This window comes from Caretta caretta, chromosome 2, assembly GCF_965140235.1.
Source record: "Caretta caretta isolate rCarCar2 chromosome 2, rCarCar1.hap1, whole genome shotgun sequence".
Classification (NCBI taxonomy): Eukaryota; Metazoa; Chordata; order Testudines; family Cheloniidae; genus Caretta; species Caretta caretta.
In genome coordinates, this window is record NC_134207.1 from 81,884,720 (window position 1) to 81,909,051 (window position 24,332).

The 24,332-nt window shown below is 44.4% G+C and overlaps 1 protein-coding gene across 4 annotated transcripts in view; it reads right to left on the minus strand.

The window, feature by feature from the left end:
* The window catches only part of LAMA3 (laminin subunit alpha 3), a 193,598-nt gene that overhangs the window by 158,245 nt on the left and 11,021 nt on the right, over window positions 1-24,332 (minus strand). For all 4 annotated transcript variants that reach the window (XM_075125273.1, XM_075125272.1, XM_075125271.1 and 1 more), the window contains exon 2: window positions 21,216-21,368. In XM_075125273.1, the coding sequence (XP_074981374.1) occupies window positions 21,216-21,368 (153 nt within the window). The remainder of the gene's footprint in view (window positions 1-21,215; window positions 21,369-24,332) is intronic.

Genomic DNA, 24,332 nt, shown 5'->3' on the forward strand with positions numbered 1-24,332 from the left:
GCTACTCTCTGTTACCGGTGGCGCTGTCAGCCACTCATAATATAAAGTCAGGTGCAAAACAAGCTTAGATTCCAATTCAGCAAAAACCCTTGTATACGCGCTTAACTCTACACATGTGTACAGTCCTAATGACGTTAATGGGACTTCTCAAGTTCACAGCGTTAAGTATGTGCGGGTATACACAACTGGGGCCTTATTGACCATACATTGCTTCAGTATCTTATACTTTAAATGTGTCGCATACATCTCCTTGCCCTTTCTCCCTTAATAGAAAACTAAACCAAATGTTTTGTTCACTTGATGCTGAAAACAAACTATTATGTAACAAAAATGTGGTATAAACCAAATGAGCATTTTGCCTGTGTACAAAGAAAAGTTTAACAAGTGTTTTCTTTTAACTTAGTTCAGAAACTAGTTTCTTTTAAACCTGGTTTTAAACACTAATTTATCTTTCAATAGGAATAAAAACTGTGGGAGCCTAGTATGCAATCTGCATAATAGCAGGAATAAAACTAATTTCAATCACGAATGCTGGTGTTAGATGTCTATTTTCCAGCTATCAAGATGAGACTCCGACAGTGTGCTTAGATTTATGTAACATAATATATACAATTCATACAATGTAATTGAGAAGAAAAATATACTATGTACTATTGAGGACCTAAACCTGGCTAATTTGTCAATCTAACTGCATTTGTTCTTGTAATCTTTTCAGCGATTTGTTATTATTTGTTGAGTGATGACTATTGTGCTTAGCATTGTACATTATGCAAAAAGACAACAGGATACCTACCCTGCTCATACAAAATAATGGCCCAATCCTACAAATACTGACTACAAAGAGTAGTAGAAACTCCTTACCAGCAGACACATGATCTAATTTTATTTGTTACCTATAGAATGTGAGAGAGGGAAGAAAGTATGAAGATTTTCTACACATACAGTAACCTACCCAGATAAGGGCCCAATCCTGAAAAATGATGAGCACCTTTTGGGAGGTGCTGAGTGCCCTCAATAACCAACAAGAATTGAAGCCCTAATTCAGCAAAGCACTTAAGTACATATTAAGTACCAAGCACATCCTACTCTCATTGATTTGAATGGGTGTTAGGCACATGATTGCCTGTAAGCGTGTGCGTAAGTGCTTTGCTGAATTAGGGCCTCCAGCACCACCCAGGAATCAGTCTAAGATCAGACCCTAAAATGAGCAATTATTTTAAATTAGTCAATTTATGATCCCATGCATTTTGGTTACTGTTGCCAAATCCTGTGATATTGATATAAATTAAACTTCTGGTTTCTTCAGGGATGGAATCAAGATTATTTCCATCATTCTTTGTTAACATCTCAGCAAGACCTAAGAGCCACCACAGTTATCCAAAGGAGTAACTACCATTGCTGGAAATTAGTATTTGCTAAATCCCAAGCCACAAATTTTGCATCTGAAACTACAGTACAAAAAAGCCAACCCCAGGCAAGCTGAACCAGGTTTCTTACCACATTTGCTTACCCAGAAATGATGAATTCTAAAACCCAAGTTCCATCTGCCAAAACCACAAGAAGAGATCATTCTTCCCATTAAAATTCAAGTACCCACTTGTGTTTACATTTACAAGACTTAATATGCTTTCAACGTTCATGTCATTTTAATACTAGCCACTGATGCTAGACCAATACAGAGATCCACAAGTAGAAGCAGCTGCCGCACAAATTGCTTTGGGTTTAAAGCCCCTTTCAGGTAATGGTGTAGATAATGAAGTCAGTGATTGTAAATAACAGCTCCTTACTCCTGCAAAGAACTACAGCACAATAATGTCTTCTTTTATTTCATTGTTTGCATTCAGTGTTTGTAAAATGTGCCTCACTGACAGTACTAGAGATTCCAATCCTTTGTTCACTGAACAGGAATGGTATCCCACCAGTAGTGTAAGGTTCCCTATACGTCTTGGCCAATGAGCCTTCTCCATGTTCCGGAAGAAACACTTCCAGAGGTGAAAGGGTAGTTCAATATCCAGGCCCATTCAACCCTTGGTCTTTCTGTTGAGACAGTTGACAATTGTGCCATTTAGTGACTGTTATAACTATGTAGTTTTTTCATATAGTCACTTTTCCATTGGAAACTGGACTGAGACCACACTCAATGTACATAATAATTCTTACATATTGACTATTTGTTCACAGAACAGCAAAGCTATTCATATGAGTAAGGATTTGTGGGACTGAGCCCACAGGCAGGAGATAAAACAAATCCTTTTATGAAGGCTCAAATCTGGAGGGACAGGGAGAATGGCAGCATTGTCAACACTGACAGAAAGCGGGGGGAGGAGGAGGTTTGGCAGGAAAAATCAGGGGTTCCATTTTGACCCTGTTAATTTTAAGATGACAGTGAGATATTCAGGAGGAGATGTCAGTGAGACATGTTGAGATGTAGGACTGGACAGAAAGCAGGAGCGGAGACTAGAGGTACAGCTATGAGTCATCATCTTAAAGATGGTAATTAAAGCCATGTGGGTGAATGAGATCCGATGGAGAACAGGAAGGGATGAATGACAGGGCTCAGTACGACCCATACAGAGAGTCAAAGTAAAGAAGTCCTTCTAGAAAGGATGCTGGAGGAGCCACCTAATAGTTAGGAGGACTCGGAGAACAGAAGAGGGCAAGGACATGAAAGCAGAGGGAGAACAAGATTTCAAGAAGTGTGTGATCGTCATGATGCATGTATTCAAAAATGTCTTTCTGTATATTTTACATGAGAACAATCTCATATCTGCCAACATACATATTTAATGCAAGTGCCAGCAGACAGATTTATGCAACCATGAGAAAACGAACAGTAATGAAATATTAGAACAGTTAATGAGATTTTATAATTAAAGTCTTATTGCTTTTATAAAAAATAAAACCAGCTCCACCTTCAAAGATAGTATTTGTGTAAGAGAGGGTATATTTACATTGATTTATAACTGGTAATTCAGTGCAGCATCTGATGTTTATAGTCTTAGTGTGGAATCCATGAAGTCACTTGGATGCCTAAACCCATATTTAGATGCCTAAGTCCCACACTGAGATGCACAAAATTCCCACTGAACCCTGTAAGCGCCTAAACTCACTTGACACTTAAGTTTTTCAAAATAAAAGTTCCCTGGGTGCCTGAGTTTCTGCCTCTGGGCATGTGCACTGCTGCCTCGCTTTAAGCATCTGGGTGCCTATCTCTCATCTAGGCCTAGGAGTGATTCACAAACCAGGGGAAGGAAGACAGGCGTTCAACCACCTAACTTGCCCACGGAGCTTATCAGCTGGACATGCTTAGAAGGCACTGTCCAGACTGGACTCCAGAGGAGGAGCTGGTGCCACCACCCACCTTATAACTTTTAGCCCAGTGGTTCACAGGAGCTGGCTTCCTCTGGGTCCCAGGGGTGCTCAATTCCCAGTTCCACCCCAGGCCCTGTCAGCACTGACCCCTTCTCCCAAGCCCCCACCCCACCTCTTCCCACTCTGCCCCACCACTTCCTGTCCTCAGTCCACCCCAGGCCCACCCCTACCCCACCCCTTCTCCCAAGCCCCCACCCCCACTACACCCTGTCTCTTCCCACCCAGTTCTGCCCCCTCCCCCAAGCACGCCCCGGCCCCACTCCTACCCCTCCCCCCCCAGTGCCTCCTGCACTCCGCAGAACAGCTGATTGTGGTGGGTGAGAGGTGCTGGGAGGGAGGGGGAGGAGTTGAGTGGTGGGGCCGCTGGTGGATAGGAGGTGCTGGGGAGGAGGGAAGGAGCTGGTTGCCAGTGGGTGCTAAGCACCCACTAATATTTTTAGTGGGTGCTTAGGGCTGGAACACCCACAGAGTTGGTGCCTATGTAGTGGTAAGAGTATTCATCTGGGATGTCGGAGACCCCAGTTTCAATTCTCCCCTCCCACACAGAGCGGGAGAAAGAATTGGAAGTGGGGCCTTCCACCTCTCAGGAGAGTGCTCTGACCACTGAGCTATTCTGATATGGGTCTCCATCAGTCTTACCTGTTGAAGCTGTTGCACTGTGGATAAATAAATAATGAAAGAAGGATTGGAGCAGAGGCATCTGACCCAGGGTCTCCCGCTCTCCAGCTGGGTGCCCTACCCACTGAACTACAGGATCTCTCTCTCTCTCTTTGGCTCAATCACTCTTCATTTATTTATCTGGTGGAACAGCTTCAAAAGGAGAGACTGAAGGAGCTCCACAGCACAATATCCCATAGTTCAACATTTAGTCTGACAGGTGGGAGACTTCATTTCCAATCCTTTCTCCCCATCCTGGATCTCCCACTCCCGGGTAAGCGTTCTAACAACTTGGCTAAGAGTTATAAGGTGGGTGACACCATCACCAGCCATTTTGCGTGGAGCAGGACAGGTGCCTAACTCATGTCCAAAAGAAATTATGTAGGCACCTAAGCCAGGAGAGGGGTTTCTGTTCATGGATCATTAGCAGAGCTAGGCGCCTATCTCTGAGAAAGGAGCAGGACTTATCTCAAGTGCTTATATACGAATGCACAAAGCCTTGGAAACAAGCAGGGAGAACTGGAGGTCCTGCTGATGTCAAGGAATTATGACGTGATTGGAATAACAGAGACTTGGTGGGATAACTCACATGACTGGAGTACTGTCATGGATGGTTATAAACTGTTCAGGAAGGACAGGCAGGGCAGAAAAGGTGGGGGAGCAGCACTGTATGTAAGGGAGCAGAATGACTGCTCAGAGCTCCGGTACGAAACTGCAGAAAAACCTGATTGTCTCTGGATTAAGTTTAGAAGTGTGAGTAACAGGAGTGATGTAGTGGTGGGAGTCTGCTATAGACCACCGGACCAGGGGGATGAGGTGGATGAGGCTTTCTTCCGGCAGCTCGCGGAAGCTACTAGATCGCATGCCCTGGTTCTCATGGGTGACTTTAATTTTCCTGATATCTGCTGGGAGAGCAATACAGCGGTGCATATACAATCCAGGAAGCTTTTGGAAAGCGTAGGGGACAATTTCCTGGTGCAAGTGCTAGAGGAGCCAACTAGGGGGGGAGCTTTTCTTGACCTGCTGCTCACAAACCGGGAAGAATTAGTGGGGGAAGCAAAAGTGGATGGGAATCTGGGAGGCAGTGACCATGAGTTGGTTGAGTTCAGGATCCTGACACAGGGAAGAAAGGTAAGCAGCAGGATACGGACCCTGGACTTCAGGAAAGCAGACTTCGACTCCCTCAGGGAACGGATGGGTAGGATCCCCTGGGGGACTAACATGAAGGGGAAAGGAGTCCAGGAGAGCTGGCTGTATTTCAAGGAATCCCTGTTGAGGTTACAGGGACAAACCATCCCGATGTGTCGAAAGAATAGTAAATATGGCAGGCGACCAGCTTGGCTTAACGGTGAAATCCTAGCGGATCTTAAGCATAAAAAACAAGCTTACAAGAAGTGGAAGGTTGGACATATGACCAGGGAAGAGTATAAAAATATTGCTCGGGCATGTAGGAATGATATCAGGAGGGCCAAATCGCACCTGGAGCTGCAGCTAGCAAGAGATGTCAAGAGTAACAAGAAGGGTTTCTTCAGGTATGTTGGCAACAAGAAGAAAGCCAAGGAAAGTGTGGGCCCCTTAATAAATGAGGGAGGCAACCTAGTGACAGAGGATGTGGAAAAAGCTAATGTACTCAATGCTTTTTTTGCCTCTGTCTTCACGAACAAGGTCAGCTCCCAGACTGCTGCGCTGGGCATCACAACATGGGGAATAGATGGCCAGCCCTCTGTGGAGAAAGAGGTGGTTAGGGACTATTTAGAAAAGCTGGACGTGCACAAGTCCATGGGGCCGGACGAGTTGCATCCGAGAGTGCTAAAGGAACTGGCGGCTGTGATTGCAGAGCCATTGGCCATTATCTTTGAAAATTCATGGCGAATGGGGGAAGTCCTGGATGACTGGAAAAAGGCTAATGTAGTGCCAATCTTTAAAAAAGGGAAGAAGGAGCATCCTGGGAACTACAGGCCAGTCAGCCTCACTTCAGTCCCCGGAAAAATCATGGAGCAGGTCCTCAAAGAATCAATCCTGAAGCACTTACATGAGAGGAAAGTGATCAGGAACAGTCAGCATGGATTCACCAAGGGAAGGTCATGCCTGACTACTCTAATCGCCTTCTATGATGAGATTACTGGTTCTGTGGATGAAGGGAAAGCAGTGGATGTATTGTTTCTTGACTTTAGCAAAGCTTTTGACACGGTCTCCCACAGTATTCTTGTCAGCAAGTTAAAGAAGTATGGGCTGGATGAATGCACTATAAGGTGGGTAGAAAGTTGGCTAGATTGTCGGGCTCAACGGGTAGTGATCAATGGCTCCATGTCTAGTTGGCAGCCGGTGTCAAGTGGAGTGCCCCAGGGGTCGGTCCTGGGGCCGGTTTTGTTCAATATCTTCATAAATGATCTGGAGGATGGTGTGGATTGCACTCTCAGCAAATTTGCGGATGATACTAAACTGGGAGGAGTGGTAGATATGCTGGAGGGCAGGGATAGGATACAGAGGGACCTAGACAAACTGGAGGATTGGGCCAAAAGAAATCTGATGAGGTTCAATAAGGATAAGTGCAGGGTCCTGCACTTAGGACAGAAGAACCCAATGCACAGCTACAGACTAGGGACCGAATGGCTAGGCAGCAGTTCTGCGGAAAAGGACCTAGGGGTGACAGTGGACGAGAAGCTGGATATGAGTCAGCAGTGTGCCCTTGTTGCCAAGAAGGCCAATGGCATTTTAGGATGTATAAGTAGGGGCATAGCGAGCAGATCGAGGGACGTGATCGTCCCCCTCTATTCGACATTGGTGAGGCCTCATCTGGAGTACTGTGTCCAGTTTTGGGCCCCACACTACAAGAACGATGTGGATAAATTGGAAAGAGTCCAGCGAAGGGCAACAAAAATGATTAGGGGTCTGGAACACATGACTTATGAGGAGAGGCTGAGGGAACTGGGATTGTTTAGTCTGCGGAAGAGAAGAATGAGGGGGGATTTGATAGCTGCTTTCAACTACCTGAGAGGTGGTTCCAGAGAGAATGGTTCTAGACTATTCTCAGTGGTGGAAGAGGACAGGACAAGGAGTAATGGTCTCAAGTTGCAGTGGGGGAGGTTTAGGTTGGATATTAGGAAAAACTTTTTCACTAGGAGGGTGGTGAAACACTGGAATGCGTTGCCTAGGGAGGTGGTGGAATCTCCTTCCTTAGAAGTTTTTAAGGTCAGGCTTGACAAAGCCCTGGCTGGGATGATTTAATTGGGGATGGGTCCTGCTTTTGAGCCGGGGGTTGGACTACATGACCTACTGAGGTCCCTTCCAACCCTGATATTCTATGATTCTATGATACCTTTGTCTCTCATGGGCTAGCATAGGCAGGGAGCCATCTAGTATGGTAGCTTTTGTGGACCATGTTCTTAGCTGCCTATCTATCCTCATTCATTGTAGGGGGAGCCTAGGTGCCTAAGTCAGCTTTGTGGATCACTATGCTGTTCCTTTGACTTTCTAGGCACCTAAAAGCTAGGTGCTTATAACACTCAATGTTGCAATGTCTAAGTCTCTTCGGGGATTCTATCCTTATGAAGTAATAAATGGACCGTTCATTATCAGATAGTATCTTTAGATAGTCAGGTTTCAGAGTAACAGCCGTGTTAGTCTGTATTCGCAAAAAGAAAGGGAGTACTTGTGGTACCTTAGAGACTAACCAATTTATTTGAGCATGAGCTTTCGTGAGCTACAGCTCACTTCATCGGATGCATACTGTGGAAACTGCAGAAGACATTATATACACAGAGACCATGAAAAAATACCTCCTCCCACTCCACTCTCCTGCTGGTAATAGCTTATCTAAAGTGATCATCAAGTTGGGCCATTTCCAGCACAAATCCAGGTTCTCTCACCCTCCGCCCCCCCCCCCCCCACACACACACACAAACTCACTCTCCTGCTGGTAATAGCCCATCCAAAGTGACCACTCTCTTTAAAATGTGTATGATAATCAAGGTGGGCCATTTCCAGCACAAATACAGGTTTTCTCACCCTCCCACCCCCCTCCAAAAACCACACACACAAACTCACTCTCCTGCTGGTAATAGCTTATCCAAAGTGACCACTCTCCTCACAATGTGTATGAAAATCAAGGTGAGCCATTTCCAGCACAAATCCAGGTTTTCTTCCCCCCCCCACCCCCATACACGGGGGGTGAGAAAACCTGGATTTGTGCTGGAAATGGCCCACCTTGATTATCATGCACATTGTAGGGAGAGTGGTCATTTTGGATAAGCTATTACCAGCAGGAGAGTGAGTTTCTGTGTGTGTGTTTTTTTGAAAAAAAAAAAAAAGGGGGTGGGGTGGGGGGGTGAGAAAACCTGTATTTGTGCTGGAAATGGCCCACCTTGATTATCATACACATTTTAAAGAGAGTGGTCACTTTGGATGGGCTATTACCAGCAGGAGAGTGAGTTTTTGTGTGTGTGTTTTTTTGAAGAAAAAAAAAAAGGGTGGGGGGGTGAGAAAACCTGTGGGGAGGGGCGGAGGGTGAGAAAACCTGGATTTGTGCTGGAAATGGCCCAACTTGATGATCACTTTAGATAAGCTATTACCAGCAGGAGAGTGGGGTGGGAGGAGGTATTGTTTCATGGTCTCTGTGTATATAATGTCTTCTGCAGTTTCCACAGTATGCATCCGATGAAGTGAGCTGTAGCTCACAAAAGCTCATGCTCAAATAAATTGGTTAGTCTCTAAGGTGCCACAAGTACTCCTTTTCTTTTTAGATAGTCAGTCTGTTTATTTATATTATAATGCTAAGTTGAACTAGAGCTCATGACTGGTAATGCTATTACTGTAGTACAATCAAATATTGTGATGTGATCCCAGCAGAATGTTCAAGCTAAGTACAGAAGAATCTCAAAGACAGGAACACCAGAGTTACAGACTTACCAGTCAACCGGACACCCTGTGGAACTGGAAGTAATCTATCAGACAGCAGCGCAGACAAAAAAACCCTGCAAATACTGTACAGTACTGCCTGGGGGATTTAGCCCTGGGGCTCAAGGCTTCAGCCACAGGAGAATTGGGACTGCACCCGGAGTGTGGGGGAGAGATCAGTACTCGGGGCGGGGGGGGGGGAGGCGGCGGGGGGATTCTGACCATCAGGAGCACCAGGGCTCAGAGCTTTAAATGGGGGGAGTGCTAGGGCTTTAGGCTTCAGTCCCACGGCTCCACTCCCAGCTTCAGCACTCCGGGGGACACGGGTGTGCCAGGGCTCAAGCGCCGGTTTCAGCCCGAGCACTCTCGCACCTGTAGCTAAAGCCTGAGCCCCGCCACCCCTACCCCCCCACCCTCCACCGCTAGGCTGAAACTGGGAGTGAAGCAGCAGGGCTGAAGCCCCTGTACTCCCGCCCAGGTCTAAAGCCCTGAGCCCTGGTGCTCCCATGGAGCAGAAGCCCTGAGCCCCCCACCCAGTGCCCTGGCGTCCCAGTGTCAGAAGCCCCGACTCCCACCACCCTGTGGCTGCAGCCCTAACTCCCTTCTCCCCCTGTGGCTAAAGTCCATAACTCTTGTTCAGAGTTACAGAACATTTCAGAGTTATGGACAACCTCCATTCCCGAGGTGTTCATAACGCTGGGGTGCTACTATAAGTCAGGATAGATGAGTCTTTGGATGGGAGACGTTCAAGTAACACCTGAGTGCTATAAGAAATTATGTTGGTGATTCAGAAGGTGGGACTCTTCCTTCTACATAATAAATATATGTCTGAAAGTGATATTAGGATTTGCAGGATTGACTGCTTCGTGCATGGTGAATGAACGGTGCTATCTTTTGGAAAGGACAATAAAGCAGCGGTCCTAACCATGTGTCATGCTTAAAGATCTGTGGCACTTTTTGCAAAAGTAGTAGAATTAGCACCCATGTCCCCACACAAAGAAACCTGTAGAGATGAGGAAAACTCCAAAATCACTTCAGCACTTGGAAAAGATTTTCTCCCAAAGAATGGGTAACAAGCCTGCCCCCAAACTGCCAGGATCCCTTAGACCAGTGGTTCTCAACCTATTTACAATTATGGACCGCATATGCAGCTTTCTGTATGTTATGTGGGTTGCATCCACACAATATGTATACTACCTGTATATCTACCAAAAAAAAAAAAAAAGATTTTGTATTTGTTACATGACAGCAGTACGATTCAAATCGATGTAGTACCTTTCATTTCAACACCCCCAGTAAGGGACTGCCCCCACAACTAGAGAATGCTCCCATCACCCAACTCCCCCTGGGACTATCCCCCCCAGCATTCAGACCTCCACAAACACTGGGCTGGCACACCTGCCTGCCCTGCAGAGACAGGGTGACCTGTCCAGGGCAGAATAGCCTCCCTCCCCGCTCCAGGAACTAACCTCTCTAGCATCCAGTCCCCCAGCCAGGGTCTGCCCCCAGTGCACCCAGCCCACCACCTAGCAACTGCCACCAGGAACTCCCAGCACCCCCCCAAGGAATGCCCCCCAGCACTCAACCCCCCCATCCAGCGACTGCCCCCAGTCACCAGTTCCCCCACGTAGAATCTAACCCCCACACACCAGCTGTACTCCCCTCCCCATGGCCCTAGCCTCCTTCCCATACCCCAGCACCCTTCTCCCTGTGTGCCCTGCAGCCCTAGCACCCTGCACCTTCCCTCCCTGCACCTGCTGATCTCCTACCTTGGCTACAGCCCACCCGCCGCTGCAGTCCTAGTACCGGGAAGCCTGCTTCAGCCAGGGTCACTGGCTGTGAATGTGAAGACACTGTGAATGTGCCAAGACACTGTGAATGTGCTAAGCACCCTGGCCTCCTGGTGATGCTGCTGAGCCCAATCCTGCCAGGAGATGGGGGCGGGGGCTTATTCCGCTGGGCCCAATCCTGCATGGGAGCGGATGCTGGGCCTGATCCTGCACCGCCCCATTTATGCACCCCCATCCAAGACAGGTGCTCCTCCTGCCATGCCCTGATTACGGTCCTGAGGATGTCACATGGCCACAGCTATGTGCTGACTGGGCCACAAGCAGGCCACAGATTGAGAATCACTGCCTTAGGGAAAGAGCCAAGTGTGGGAGGGTTGTGGGGTACCTCCATGCCAACCCTAGGGCCCCCAGTGTTCCTTCTCATACTCCCAGGCAACACAGCTCCTTTGGAAATGTACTCCCACAACTTACTCTGCAAGCTGATGCTCCCAGAACCAAGTTTCTCTTATGCAGTGAGAGGCAGGGGATGGGAAAGTTTGTATGATCTTTTCTGCCTAATTGCTGTGGTACTGCTGAGGCAGTGATATACAGCCCTGCTTCCAGGCCCCCAAAGTCCCCAATTCTTTTCCATGAGGATCCCAACTCCAGAGAGCCAGCCAAAGGGACAATGCTACACAGAAACCTCTACATGTGGGTCTGTGAGAAAGCAATGTAGCCCATTATGTCAATCTGAAAATCCCCCTGCACATTCAAGAGAATATAATACTGATCTTCAACTGCTGTCCTAATGTTATATATAGAACTCATCTGTGCTCTTCAAGAGCTGCTGCACAACACACCAGAGCTAGCTGCACTTCCATGGTGAGTGAATTGATTCCTGAATATCCCTTACTCATTTCACATAGGAGATTTTTGTGATGCTTAATTATTTAAAAATGCTTTAAAATCTTCACTTGCAAAGTGCTATAGATGTGACAAATTATTATTTTTTGTGAATTGAATCTTACAGTCATCGACCAGGCAAATCTCCAATGGGAGCTTCGCCTGGGAAAAAAGACTGCAAGACTGGACACTTGTTTTACACAGAGCTCTGTGTAAGCTCAAAAGCTTGTCTCTCTTACCAACAGAAGTTGGTCCATCCACATTGCCTTTCTAATACCCAGGGACCAACACAGCTACAACACTGCAATCTACTAATATAAAGTGTCAGATTTATGAGAAGAGATTTAAGAGAAGAGATTTTAAATCACAACATGTAACCAGACAGCTGATTAATAGTCTCAGCAGAGCCTTGCTAATTTGAGCACATAAAGGGTTAGTCACAGAGGACAGATTCAACCCACAAAAAGTGCCTAGTGTAAAAGCACTTCACACCATTTGCCAAGTTGTGAGTAATGTTTAAATATTTTAAAACCTTCATTATCGTCAGAACTTGTAAAAACCTCAAGTCTTCCAAAGATCATACCACTGGCTTAAGGTTCTTGGTTGGTTTGAGGGAGGTGTGAATACTAATTAATATTAAATTTAGCTGTAAAACTGGATAAAAGCAAGATCACAGTGTAAACCAAGAGCTGAATCTCAGTTGCTGAGCTTTTCTGCTTGTGGTTGTGTAATCTTGGGCAAGAGCTCTCTGTGCCTCAGTTTCCCTTTTTTTAGAAAATAGGGACCATAATAGTTTATAGAGGTGATGTGAGGTTAATTCAATAATATTTGTGAGGTGCTCACATACTAAAGGGATTCATACCATAGAAAGTAAATACGTAACTACTGTATTGCAACACAGTTACTTGGAGAGATTTTGTCACCATTTTCATGGTGCTGTTGGTCTATTTACAGCCCATATAAGGTACAGATGTGATAATGGAAAAATAAAATCTAAAAAATGTTTTCCTGATCTGAAGGCAAGCAGGGACCTGATCCCTGTTGCTAGATGAGGGCACCATGTTTGCTGAAGCAATTAGTTTCACCAAGTACTTTAGGGCTATGCTCTCCGCTCATTGGAGAGGCCTGTTACACAGGAGGTTGCCATGCAGTGATTTTCTGGAAAGTACTCAAGAATAAAAAATCCAAGTCCAACATGCAAGATGAAAATTCTTCACTTTTATGAGAATTTATTTCCTGAGATGCCAAATGCTCCAGCAACACAGCACTAAAAAAACAAACAAACAGTAAACTGCATTGTGCTCAATCTTTTTCTTGGAGATTCAGGTCCACCACAAATCATTTCTCCTCATATGTTCTATGCTGTTCTGACCTTTTACTTTGGGGAGATGACTGTGTCTGTGTACGTAGGCACACATGCACACAGAATTCACTCCTGAGACAATGAGGCCAGCTGAAATCCACAAGAACTCCACTGAAGACAATGGAGTTACTGCAAATATACACAGAGTAAGGGAAAGCAAAATTTGACCCATATGCATCTATGCACAAAGGAATCTCAGCAACATTTTTTGAATTGGTCTTCTAGATATTTCTCTAGCATTATCACTGAAAGATGAACTATAAATCAGCTTTTAACAGTGTTTCTCAACATTTTCCATACCATGGTTCTATGTTACAATAGAAAAGAGTTTCAGCCATCTAGCCGTAAAGGAAGGCTAGATGGTTATGACACACTGACATCTGTCTGTTAACCTCAGGTTAAGAACCTATGGTTTAAAGAATATATCATATTTTACTTAAAGAGAGAAAAATAGTATTTTTGACATAGCAGATGTCCACTCCATAGCTTCCATTTACCATAGAAGTTTATTTAAAGGATTATATGGAAGAAATTACATAGCACATTTTTTATTTAGTGCACAAAATCTTACTGCGTCTGGACATTTGAGCATTTACGTTACTGTCAATAAAGCACAGTAAAGAGACCAAGCATAACTAAGAGCAATGACAAATCTTTTTTAAAAAATCATTTTAGTTGTCAGACATCCTTTTCTCAGCAACCACCATTATGCTGCTCTCCTGCACCTTCACCTCCTCTTTTCAGAACAGAAAATTTTGAGATACTTAGGACAATATTAGAGCAGCGACTGATGGGCGTTTGAAGAGTTTAATCTCTCTGGAAGCCAAATCTGAAGACACATCTGCTAAAATTAAGCAACCCAGGGAGTCAAGTGCAGATTAATGAACTTCAGGCAGACATTCTGGATTCAAAGAGACAAAAAATGCAGAAACCAATTTTGAAAGAAACTGGTCCGCTTCAGTGATTAAAAGCAAGAGTGAGGCTGCAACAATGCGTACCAGCAACCTTAAAACAAGTTAGGAACAGCCACAGTGTAAGTAGACATGTTATCACGAGGGAGAGATTGCCTCAGGTAGCAGCATTACGCTGGTCTTATTTTTCAGGAGAATGGTGATTGATTGGAAAAATATAACTATAATACACCCAGCCAGAAAGAAAAGTATGACAGGATTTTTGCATTCAGGAGTCTGAAAACACAAGGGCTGCCCTCACAATAACAAAATGTTACTTTCTGCATAGGCAGATTTTGAGATCCTGGAGGGATTTAGACTTTCAAAACCATCCCAGTCTCTTGTGAAATGGAACCACCAGTGAGTGGTTTTCTGTTTTAACCAGCTTTCAAACATTCTCACAGAACAGATGTATACGAAAACTGTCCTCTGAACAATGACATTAACACAGGAAGTGAGCGACTCCATGGAGAGTGTTAAAATGTATAATAGCAGGAACACAGCACTTGAAAAGCATTTAATATTATGTATAACTCTGCTTCCTCTAACTGTGGGTATTTGATGACCAATTCATAACTGAGCCACTGTTGTTCATTAATACATTTACATACATTAATATACTTATTCTTGGTCAATATGATGGGAGTGCGGTACAATTTGTGCACTTCATCAGCGGGGAGATTTGCACTGCGTTAAAATAAAGGGTAAAGCAATTGTCCCCTAGCATGGTTAGACATATTCCCCTCTTTCTTTCAGTATTACAGCCCCTCAGTTCTACAACACTTTTAAACAAGTGACTAACTTTAAGCAGGTCAGTAATTCCATGGAAACTAATGGGTCTATTCACATGCTTAAAATTAGGCCTGTGCTTATGCACATTGCTGTATTTGGGGCCATAGCCCTTACCACGTCTTCTCCATTAATAACACTGTGCAAATGGCTTTTATTAGAATGTTTTATACACATCAGACTGATGTGGAGCAGGTATGTGAGTATCATGCAAAATACTAAGAGTGAACCTCAGATTCAAATTGATCCTGGGGTTGAAGGAGAGGAGTGGGACTAAGTCTATAAAGTGGGAAAAGAACCCACCGACCTATCTTTCCTACATACCCCCATGTCTACAAGCATTCCCCACAACCACAAGACCCAAGGCCATCAGCCTATCGGCTCTTGGGGTTCCTTATTTCCCACGCTCAGGAGCGTGCGGCCATCTCTGTCAAGTGTGCTGGAGTAGCAAGGAGAACAGAGCCTTCTACCCAGAAAACCTTTATCGACTGGGAAATAACCATATAAACCAGGTAGTCTCTGAAGAGTCTGATGGACAGAGAGCACACAGCCTGCATCCTTTCCCAAAAATACGAAGGGAGGGGTGCATCCAACATCTAAAAGAGATGGATCAAGCATCTGCCACCAGATTCTCCGTAGACAGCAAAGGTTACATAGCAGGCCCAGTGCTTTTAGTTGAAGCAAGGAGCATCTGGGGGGTTAGAGCCTGGGGTGAGAAATAGGCAGGATGCTCCTTGGGACCTTTGAGGATTGGAGACCTTCAAACACAAAGAGGTTGGTAGATTGCAAACCAAAGGGTAGGGTTCAGTTTGCAAACTACATTATATCACATACAGAATGCTGCAGGGTGCCCACAGCTCTAGGGTTCAGGATTGTTGTGCTGCGTGTCAGAGAAAGGGAGAAACTGGAATCTAACTGCCTCACAAAGCCGCTGTTTGCCTAGTGAGAAAATCTATTTAAAACCTAACAACATTAAAATAAAGGAAAGAACAAAATTAAGAGATATTTCATACATTCACAAAAATAATTATTGCATTTATGCGTTGGAGTGAAAATATCCTGTCTGTACCTTAGAAGGTAAAGGAAGCTCACACATCAACATTAGCTGTATACTTGCTTCTGAATATCACGTTACCATTGCGCAGCCTTAACCTGACGAATTATTAAACAATGTTATCAATAGCAGGCAAAGCAGACGTCCTAAACTTTCTATGAATAGGTCTTCATTGCAGAAGTTTCCAGAGCTCTTATTCAGGTGTTGCCCCTAACCTGGCTCCAGTCCACACACAAAACCCTCATATTAGCAGGAGTATTGTAAGCAAGACACAAGAAGTAATTCTTCCACTCTACTCTGCACTGATTAGGCCTCAACTGGAGTATTGTGTCCAGTTCTGGGTGCCACATTTCAGGAAAGATGTGGACAAATTGGAGAAAGTCCAGAGAAGACCAACAAAAATGATTAAAAGTCTAGAAAACATGAAGTATGAGGGAAGATTGAAAAAATTGGGTTTGTTTAGTCTGGAGAAGAGAAGACTGGTACATAAAAGGTTGTTACAAGGAGGAGGGAGAAAAATTGTTCTGCTTAACCTCTGAGGATAGGACAAGCAATGGGCTTAAATTGCAGCAAGGGCGATTTCGGAAACTTCCTAACCGTCAGGGTGGTTATGCACTGCAATAAATTGCCCAAAGAGGTGGTGGAATCACCCTCATTGGGGATTTTTAAGAGCAGGTTGGATAAACACCTGTCAGGGATGGTCTATAATACTTAGTCCTGGACTAGATGACCTCCTGAGGTCCCTTCCACTTCTGTGATTCTATGATTTCTAACTTGGATATGGCTTTTCAGTGTGGCCGTTCACACCTAGACTAGGCTAATCCATATGCCAATCCCCAAATTAACTCTGCAGTGAAGACATGGCCTGTGACTAGGGCCCTACCAAATTCATGGCCCTGAAAACGCGTCATGGACCGTGAAATCTGGCTAAAGTAGAAGGGTTGCAGGATTGCCATCCTTACTTCTGCACTGCCTTCAGAGCTGGGCGGCTGGAGAGTGGTGGCTGCTGGCTGGGAGCCCAGCTCTGAAGGCAGAGGAACCGTCAGCAGCAGTGCAGAAATGAAGATGGCATGGCATGGTATGGTATGGCCACCCTTCTGCCCCACCGGCAGCAGCAGCGCAGTATTATGGGTGGCAATATCATACTATGCCGCCTTTACTTCTGCACCGTTGCTGGTGGCGTTGCTGCCTTCGGAGCTGGGCTCCCAGCCAGCAGCCACCATTCTCTGGCCACCCAGCTGTGAAGGCAGCACAGAAGTAAGGGTGGTAATACCGAGAACCCCCCACAATAGCACTGTGACCCCTTTTTTGGTCAGGATCTCCAGTTTGAGAAACGCGGACTTAAGGGCTTTGCATATTTATATTTTTAAATACATATTCATGATTTGTGTCAACCCCGTGACATTTAAGATTTAAATATCTGTCAGTATGAAATTCAAAACTTTTAAAATGCTAGGACTGTGAAATTTACCAAAATGGACCGTGAATTTGGTAGGACCCTACCTATGGCTCTTTCCATAGAGGTGCAGTGGAGAAATGAACCAAGATATAATACTGGCACGTATAATTCATTTAAATTTGTTTTAAATAAAAAAATTCTATAAAACAAAAATCACAGACGTTTAGTTTAGCTACTGAAAAACCTCCATTTCTGCACCAGTTCTGCACAAGTATATTAAAGGGCTCCAAAAACATTGCGGAATTAATGCTGAACACTTGTGTGAGGTATGGAAGTATTAACCCCATTTTACAGAAGAGGAAACTAAGGCACAGAGAGCAATTTGCCCAGGATCACCCAGAAATGTAAGTGGCAGAGCTGCATACAGAACCCAGCCTTTATCTTTAATTAGTAGACCATGATCCTCCCCTTATAATCAAGTCACTTGAAAGCTTATTAAACAAAAACTGAACAGCCTATATGAACAATGTCAATGAATAGTTACTGTAGTCAGAAAGAGAATCTTCTGTAGCACAATGTACTTTTATACACAAATTTCCAAAAATGGCCACTAACGTTGGGTCCCCAACCTGAGACATGTTGGCCCAGATCCTCAAAAATATTTAGATGCCCACTGATTTCAATAGGATTTAGCTGCCTAAATATCTTCTGAGGATGGGAGTTTGTGATGCTCTGTACCTCGGGAGAACACCCTACATCCCCACGTGTTATCCAATGCAAAGTTTGTCATGTTGGGTGTCTTCGGAAGGGTCATAATGCACTGAGCATAGTTGTTATAGTGATGTTATAGTAATTGTTATAGTAAGGTTAGAAGTTATGATTTCACTTATATAGTTATGAGGCTGAAAATGTATCCTCATGGCTTAAAGCAAGCTCATGCAAAAACTCTCCAAGAACAGAGAGGCAGTTCACACCTCGTCAGGGCATGTATGGGACAAACCCAACCCAGCCTCACAGGAACAATGGACACTGGCTTAGGCAGCAACAAAAGAATCTGTTAGACCTTCCAGGGAGTCACACCCTTCCTTTGGGCTGAGGTAATGCTCACCTGACTCTGAAGGGGAGAAGGGCAAAGCCAAGAGGAAAGAAAAGACATGATAAAAGGGAGAGACATTTTGCCATGCACTGTCTCTTCCACCTACATCTACAGACACCACCACCACCAAGCGACTGAAGCACTGATCAAAGGGGAGAGCCTGACTGAAAATTAACCAGCCAGCCTGTGGTGAGAAGCATCTAAGTTTTAAGGACATGAAAGTGTTAAGATTAGCTTAGAATGCGCTTTACTTTTATTTCATTTGACCAAATCTGACTTGTTATGCTTTGACTTATAATCACTTAAAATCTATTTTATAGCTAATAAATCTCTTTGTTTATTCTACCTGAAGCAGTGCTTTTGGTTTGAAGTGTGTCAGAGGCTTCCCTTGGGATAACAAGCCTGGTACATATCAATTTCTTTGTTAAATTGACGAACTTATATAAGCTTGCAGCGTCCAGTGGGCATAACTGGACACAGCGAGACGGAGGTTCCTAGGGTTGTGTCTGGTACCGGAGATATTGGCGAGTGTCATTCACTTGCAAGTAGCTGGGAACAGCTTACATGCCAGAGGCTGTGCGTGAACAGCCCAGGAGTAGGGGTTCTCACAGCAGAACAGGATAAGGCTGGTTCCCAGAGGCAATGATTAGAGAGGCCTCGCAGATCACCCGTCCAGATAACACCAGAGGGGAACAATACTGAGCTGTTAGTCCTGATTTTCAGAAGCGCTAAACACCTGCAGCTCCAACTGAAATCAGCAACTTTGAAGAATCGGGGAGAAAGGTAATTCAACCTGGGTACAAAAAAACTCAGGCAACTAAAAGCAGTTACCCCTGGAAGCTCGAACTTTCAAGTTATTCTCAGATAGAAACACAGAGCATCACAAAAAGATGTGGTATACAGATGTCCTCCCCCCCTCCAAAAAAAAGCCTTCTGTGCTATCTAACTATATTTAGTTCAATTTTCTATTCCTATTTCTTGTTTTGATCTATATTATGTTCACCTGTTTTTATACTGAACAGAAGCAAAAGAAAATATACTTTTAAAGCATATAAAACAGTAGAGATGTAAATTAAGAAGGATCCCACTAAAGATTTTATTACAGAATCTCATACACGGAGATATGCATAAAACTGAGGAATGTTTTCCTTACTTCTGAGTTGGAAACCTTAGAGAAAAGAATCGTGCATATAAAAAGTACAGGCCAGAGCTATCAGCCTGTTTCCAGAACTCAGACAACGGCAATATTATGAAATAACTGAGAACGAGAAGAGCACTATAGGCCTATTTCCAATTCCACCCCAAGTGAACAGTTCCCACCTGGTTTTTCATCCCATTCAACTTTCTATAAACTGAGGGCCATATCTGCAAAAACTTACATTTCTAACTTTAAGCATTGGAATAATATCATTGAGGTCAATGGAACTATCCACATGCGTGTTTGCAGGATAAGGACCACAGTTTGGATCAGAAAAATAATGCTTGGCAGAAGCTTGCCAAAGCTCAACAATGGCTATTTTATTTTTAACATACAGTGTATAATGCAGTAGTAACACGTGCCTGTTCAAAATTTGTTTTGTGCATTAGAGATTTTAATATCAGTAAGACTACGTTTTAGTCTCGGGTATTTTTAGTAAAAGTCATGGACAGGTCATGGGCAGTAAACAAAAATTCACGGCCCATGACCTGTCCGTGACTTGTACTGTATACCCCTGACTAAATCTTGGGTGCTCTGGGGTAGGGAGCAGCCTGGGGGCACTGCGGGTGCTCAGGGGTTGGGGGGGCAGTGGTGCATGGCCCGGGACCCCCACTGCTGCTGGGGGGCTGGGGCGGCATGGCAGCCCAAAACCCCCACTGCTGCTGGAGGGGGGGGGGGCGCAGCAGCCCAAGACCCCGGTGGTGCTGGGGAAGGGGGGTGCGGTGGCCTGAAACTGCCCCAGCAGCAGCCAGTGCGGCGGACCCAGAGGCTGCCTGAGCTGCTCAGGTGATCTCCAGGCCAGACACCTCACCCCCACCGGCCGCTGCAGAAGTCACAGAAGTCCCGGAAAGTAATGGAATCCATGATTTCCATGACCTCTGTGACAGACTCGCAGCCTTAATCATCAGTAAAGATTCACAGGCTTCTACATCAAAACACTTATTGCCTAAATGATAGAACCCTACAACTAAACTGGTTCAAGAAACATTTCTAAGAAACCTCTCATTGGACAGATCTGGACTGAGGCTTAGCATGGACATAATCGGAATGAAGACTATGGGCCATTTTCTCAGCTGGTGTAAATTGGCATAGCACAGCTGACTTTAATGAAGATGTGCCTATTTATGTCAGCTGAGAATCTGGCCCTACAGCTACAAAGCTGAATTTACATATGCAGAGTCTTTAGTGTTAGCTACTTGCTTCTCCCCTGCAGGGGAAGCCCGAATATTTGTATTAACACCCATCTACCGGCCTCTGTTGTGTCCTTTCTGGGCTACTCTAAATCAAGTTTTCTTCTTTTAAGGCAGTGTCCAGCAGAGAGCAGAAGGCTTCCTGTGAATGGCTAATGGAATCCACCTACAGCTAAAGTAATCCTCTTCCAACTATTGTCATCAAGAGAGTGTGCAGCATGAATTTCCCCTGGAGCCATGGGGAAAGAGGTTATGGAATAAAAGGCAGAGCCTGAGTTCTAGGGGGGTGATCCTATGCAGCTTTAGATTAATTAATTGTGTTTAGATTCTAGTGGCACCAATTCATAGCAATCAATATATTGTCTGTGGCAAGAACCCACAGTCAACATTCCTGAGAAAGATAGTCACTTAAGTAAAGTTAAATCTGTAACAATCACAGAACATAAACCACAAAAGAATCACATGGCAGACCAAGATTCTTAATTCAAATATTTTCATCTTTCTACTGTAAGGCCTTTGTATTGATACAGAATATGGCCAAACCCATTAACGCTCCACATAAAATGATCACGTACTCACCTGTCCAAGATCTAAAGTGACATTCACTTCATTATACTGTAAGCCTAAAGAGAGAGGAGGACTTTGCCACCAGCGTTCAGTTCCATCAATAGCATTGGTTATTGGGTGAGCTTTATTGGGATCAGCTGCATTGCAATAGTCACAAAACTGTCCCTGAAAGACAAGAAAACAAAAGATTTATGCTCAGTTTGATCTGACTTAGAATATAGACACATCTTTCCATTAAACTATAAATGATGAATCCTACTGCTAACTATGATATTTAGGTTAGGCTTTGACTGGGTGTGTGGTAAGATTTTGTTTTGCTTTTGTATGGTGTATTTCTGGTTCCAACCTCTTTCCAAAGAAACTACAGTAGAGCATGTTGATATTAATAATTTTACTGACATTTTAGTAAAATTATCAAAGGCCCACTTTTGCGATGACATCAAGATATGCACACAAGCCCCAATTCAGCAATGCATGTACGCATGTGCGAAGTCCATTTTTATTCAAGAAAGCACTTAGGCCCAGATCCTCAAGGGTATTTGTGTGCCTAACTCCTATTGAAATCAATGGGAGTTAGGCACCTAATGACCTTTGAGGATCTGGGCCTTAACCCCTCATTTAATTTTAAGCACATACTCAAAACCTACACTTTTGCTGAAGTTGCCATCAGGTCTGTCATTATGTTTGTAATATTGTAATCCATTCACTGGAGCCAAAACTTTTAAGGGGTTTCAAACTATTTGCATACTGGATTCTGCATGTGGACTTCTGAGTTAGCAGGTAACAGGGTAATGCTACAGACATCCCCCGAATTTTAATAGCAGCAGATTCTGAAGAGTACAAGTTATGCCAGTGATACCACAGTCTACAGTATTTTGGGGTTCTCCATTTTCATTTTCGTAGTAGATGACAAGAGTAGACCAGAGATTTAGATTTGGTTTCTTTCATTTAAAACAGTCTTTATTAAAAACCAATAAACAACATGCCTAAACTGCTAAAAGGTGAAACAAAACACAGGAAGCAAAATATAACACTAACATACAAAACACACCAAGGAATAGCTGAGACACTTTTCCTCTCAGAATCTCCTCCCCTCCAAAAAAACCCATCTCTGATGGGAATTTTAACTTCCATCTTTCCCCCATTCATTCTTCTAAGAATTGAGAAAGAGGCCCTGTTTATAAAAAACCCAAGACTCCTTCCCATTTCCTAGCATGCTCCAGGAGCAGAGTAATCTGCATTTCAAAATAGTCAGTTCTCTACTGGGATTCAGTTTCACAGCCTGCATTATTACAAGGTTACTGGCCCTTCCACTCCTCTCAAAATGAACAACTCCAACAATGTGTAAGTAGTCCTCTGTATACGTGTTAGTTCTCTTTATCTATGCTCTACGGTACTTATATGGCCCTCAATGCCATAGTATCTAAGCACCTCACCATTTTTTAAATGTATTTAATCCTCACAACACCCTTGTGAGCAAGAGAAGTACAGTAAAAGCTGTTTTATCCAGCATGTTGGGGGAATGGGGGATGCCGGTAAGTTAAAAATGCCAGTTAACTAGGAGGGAGGGAGTTTGGGTGGAGGAGGGGGCTCAGGGCAGAGGGTCGGAGGGGGCTTGGGGTATCAGATCTGGGAGGCGCTCACCTCAGGTATCTCCCCACAAGCGGTGACTTGTCCCGGCTGCTCCTAGGCAGAGGCACAGAAGGCAGCTCTGCGCGATGCCCCCGTAAGTGTTGGCTCTGCAGCGCCCATTGGCCATGAACCTTGGCCAATGGGAGCTGTGGGGGCAGCGCCTTCGGGCGGAGATAGCATGCAGAGCCACCTGCCGTGCCTCTGCCTAGCAGCAGCCAGGACAGGTTGCTGCTTGCAGGGAGCTGCCTGAGGTGAGTGTCCCCTGGATCTGGCACCCCAAGCCTCCTCCCGCACCCAAACTCCCTCTCAGAGCCTTCGCTCCGCATCCCTTCCCACACCCCAGCAACCTGCCAGCCCTGCGCCAACTGGACTATAAACCGGACTTTCAATGAAGATCAGAAATGCCGGTTTATAGAGCTTTCCAGTTGGTGAAGTGCCGGATAAAACAGCTTTTACTGTACTAACATACCCATTTTACAGATAGAGAACGGAGGCACAGAGAATCATAGAATTTAAGGCCACTAGGGACCACCAGATCACCTAGTCTAATCTCCTGTACATCATAAGTCACCAACACCCACATACCAAATCTAGAGATAGAGCAGGGCAGATAAAAAAAAATCTGGGTTTTTTTATTTAAAAAAATCAGATATTTTAATTTAAATCATATTTTAATGTAAATATGGGTTTATTTAAAAAAATGAATCTATTTAGAATTAAATTTGAAATTATGACAACCTGTGTTAAAGCTTAAACTCATTATACTCTATTAAAGTCACTTAAGTTAAATAAAAAAGTAATATTAAGCAGTACATTTTTGCTGCCAAGCTTTAAAGAAAGTCAGACAACTGAACTGGCGTGGAAATCACTGCCTAAGCATCTGGAACCAGAGTTTGTTGAAGTACTAACTCTTCCTAAGATCAGTGAATCTCAGAGACAGATTCCTCTGCCATATTTTGGCCTCGAGTACACTGTTACTAACACAGGTTCAGTTCCACCACTGTTAACATTTGGCAGCCCTAGTCTAGACTGGTCAGCGGCTAGTACCAGCACTTTAAGAACTGTTTTAATTAGTTTTCCTTTGCACAAGATTAGATGGCATAATATACAAAACACTGGCAGCAGTTGGCCTACAGCAGAGTTCTTAATGTTGGCTTGGAGCATGTCTACACTATGAAATTAGGTCGATTTTATAGAAGTTGATCTTTAGTAACTGATTTTATACAGTCGATTGTGCATGTCCCCACTAAGCGCATTAGGTCGGCGGAGTGCATCCTCAATACCATAGCTAGCATTGACTCACGGAGTGGTGCACTATGGGTAGCTATCCCACAGTCCCCACTGCCCATTGGAATTCTGGGTTAAGCTCCCAATGCCTGATGGGGTAATAACATTGTCATAGGTGGTTTGGGGGATATGTCATCAGTCTCCCCTCCCTCCCTCCTTGAAAGCAATGGCAAACAATCATTTTGCGCCTTTTTTCCTGGGTTATCCATG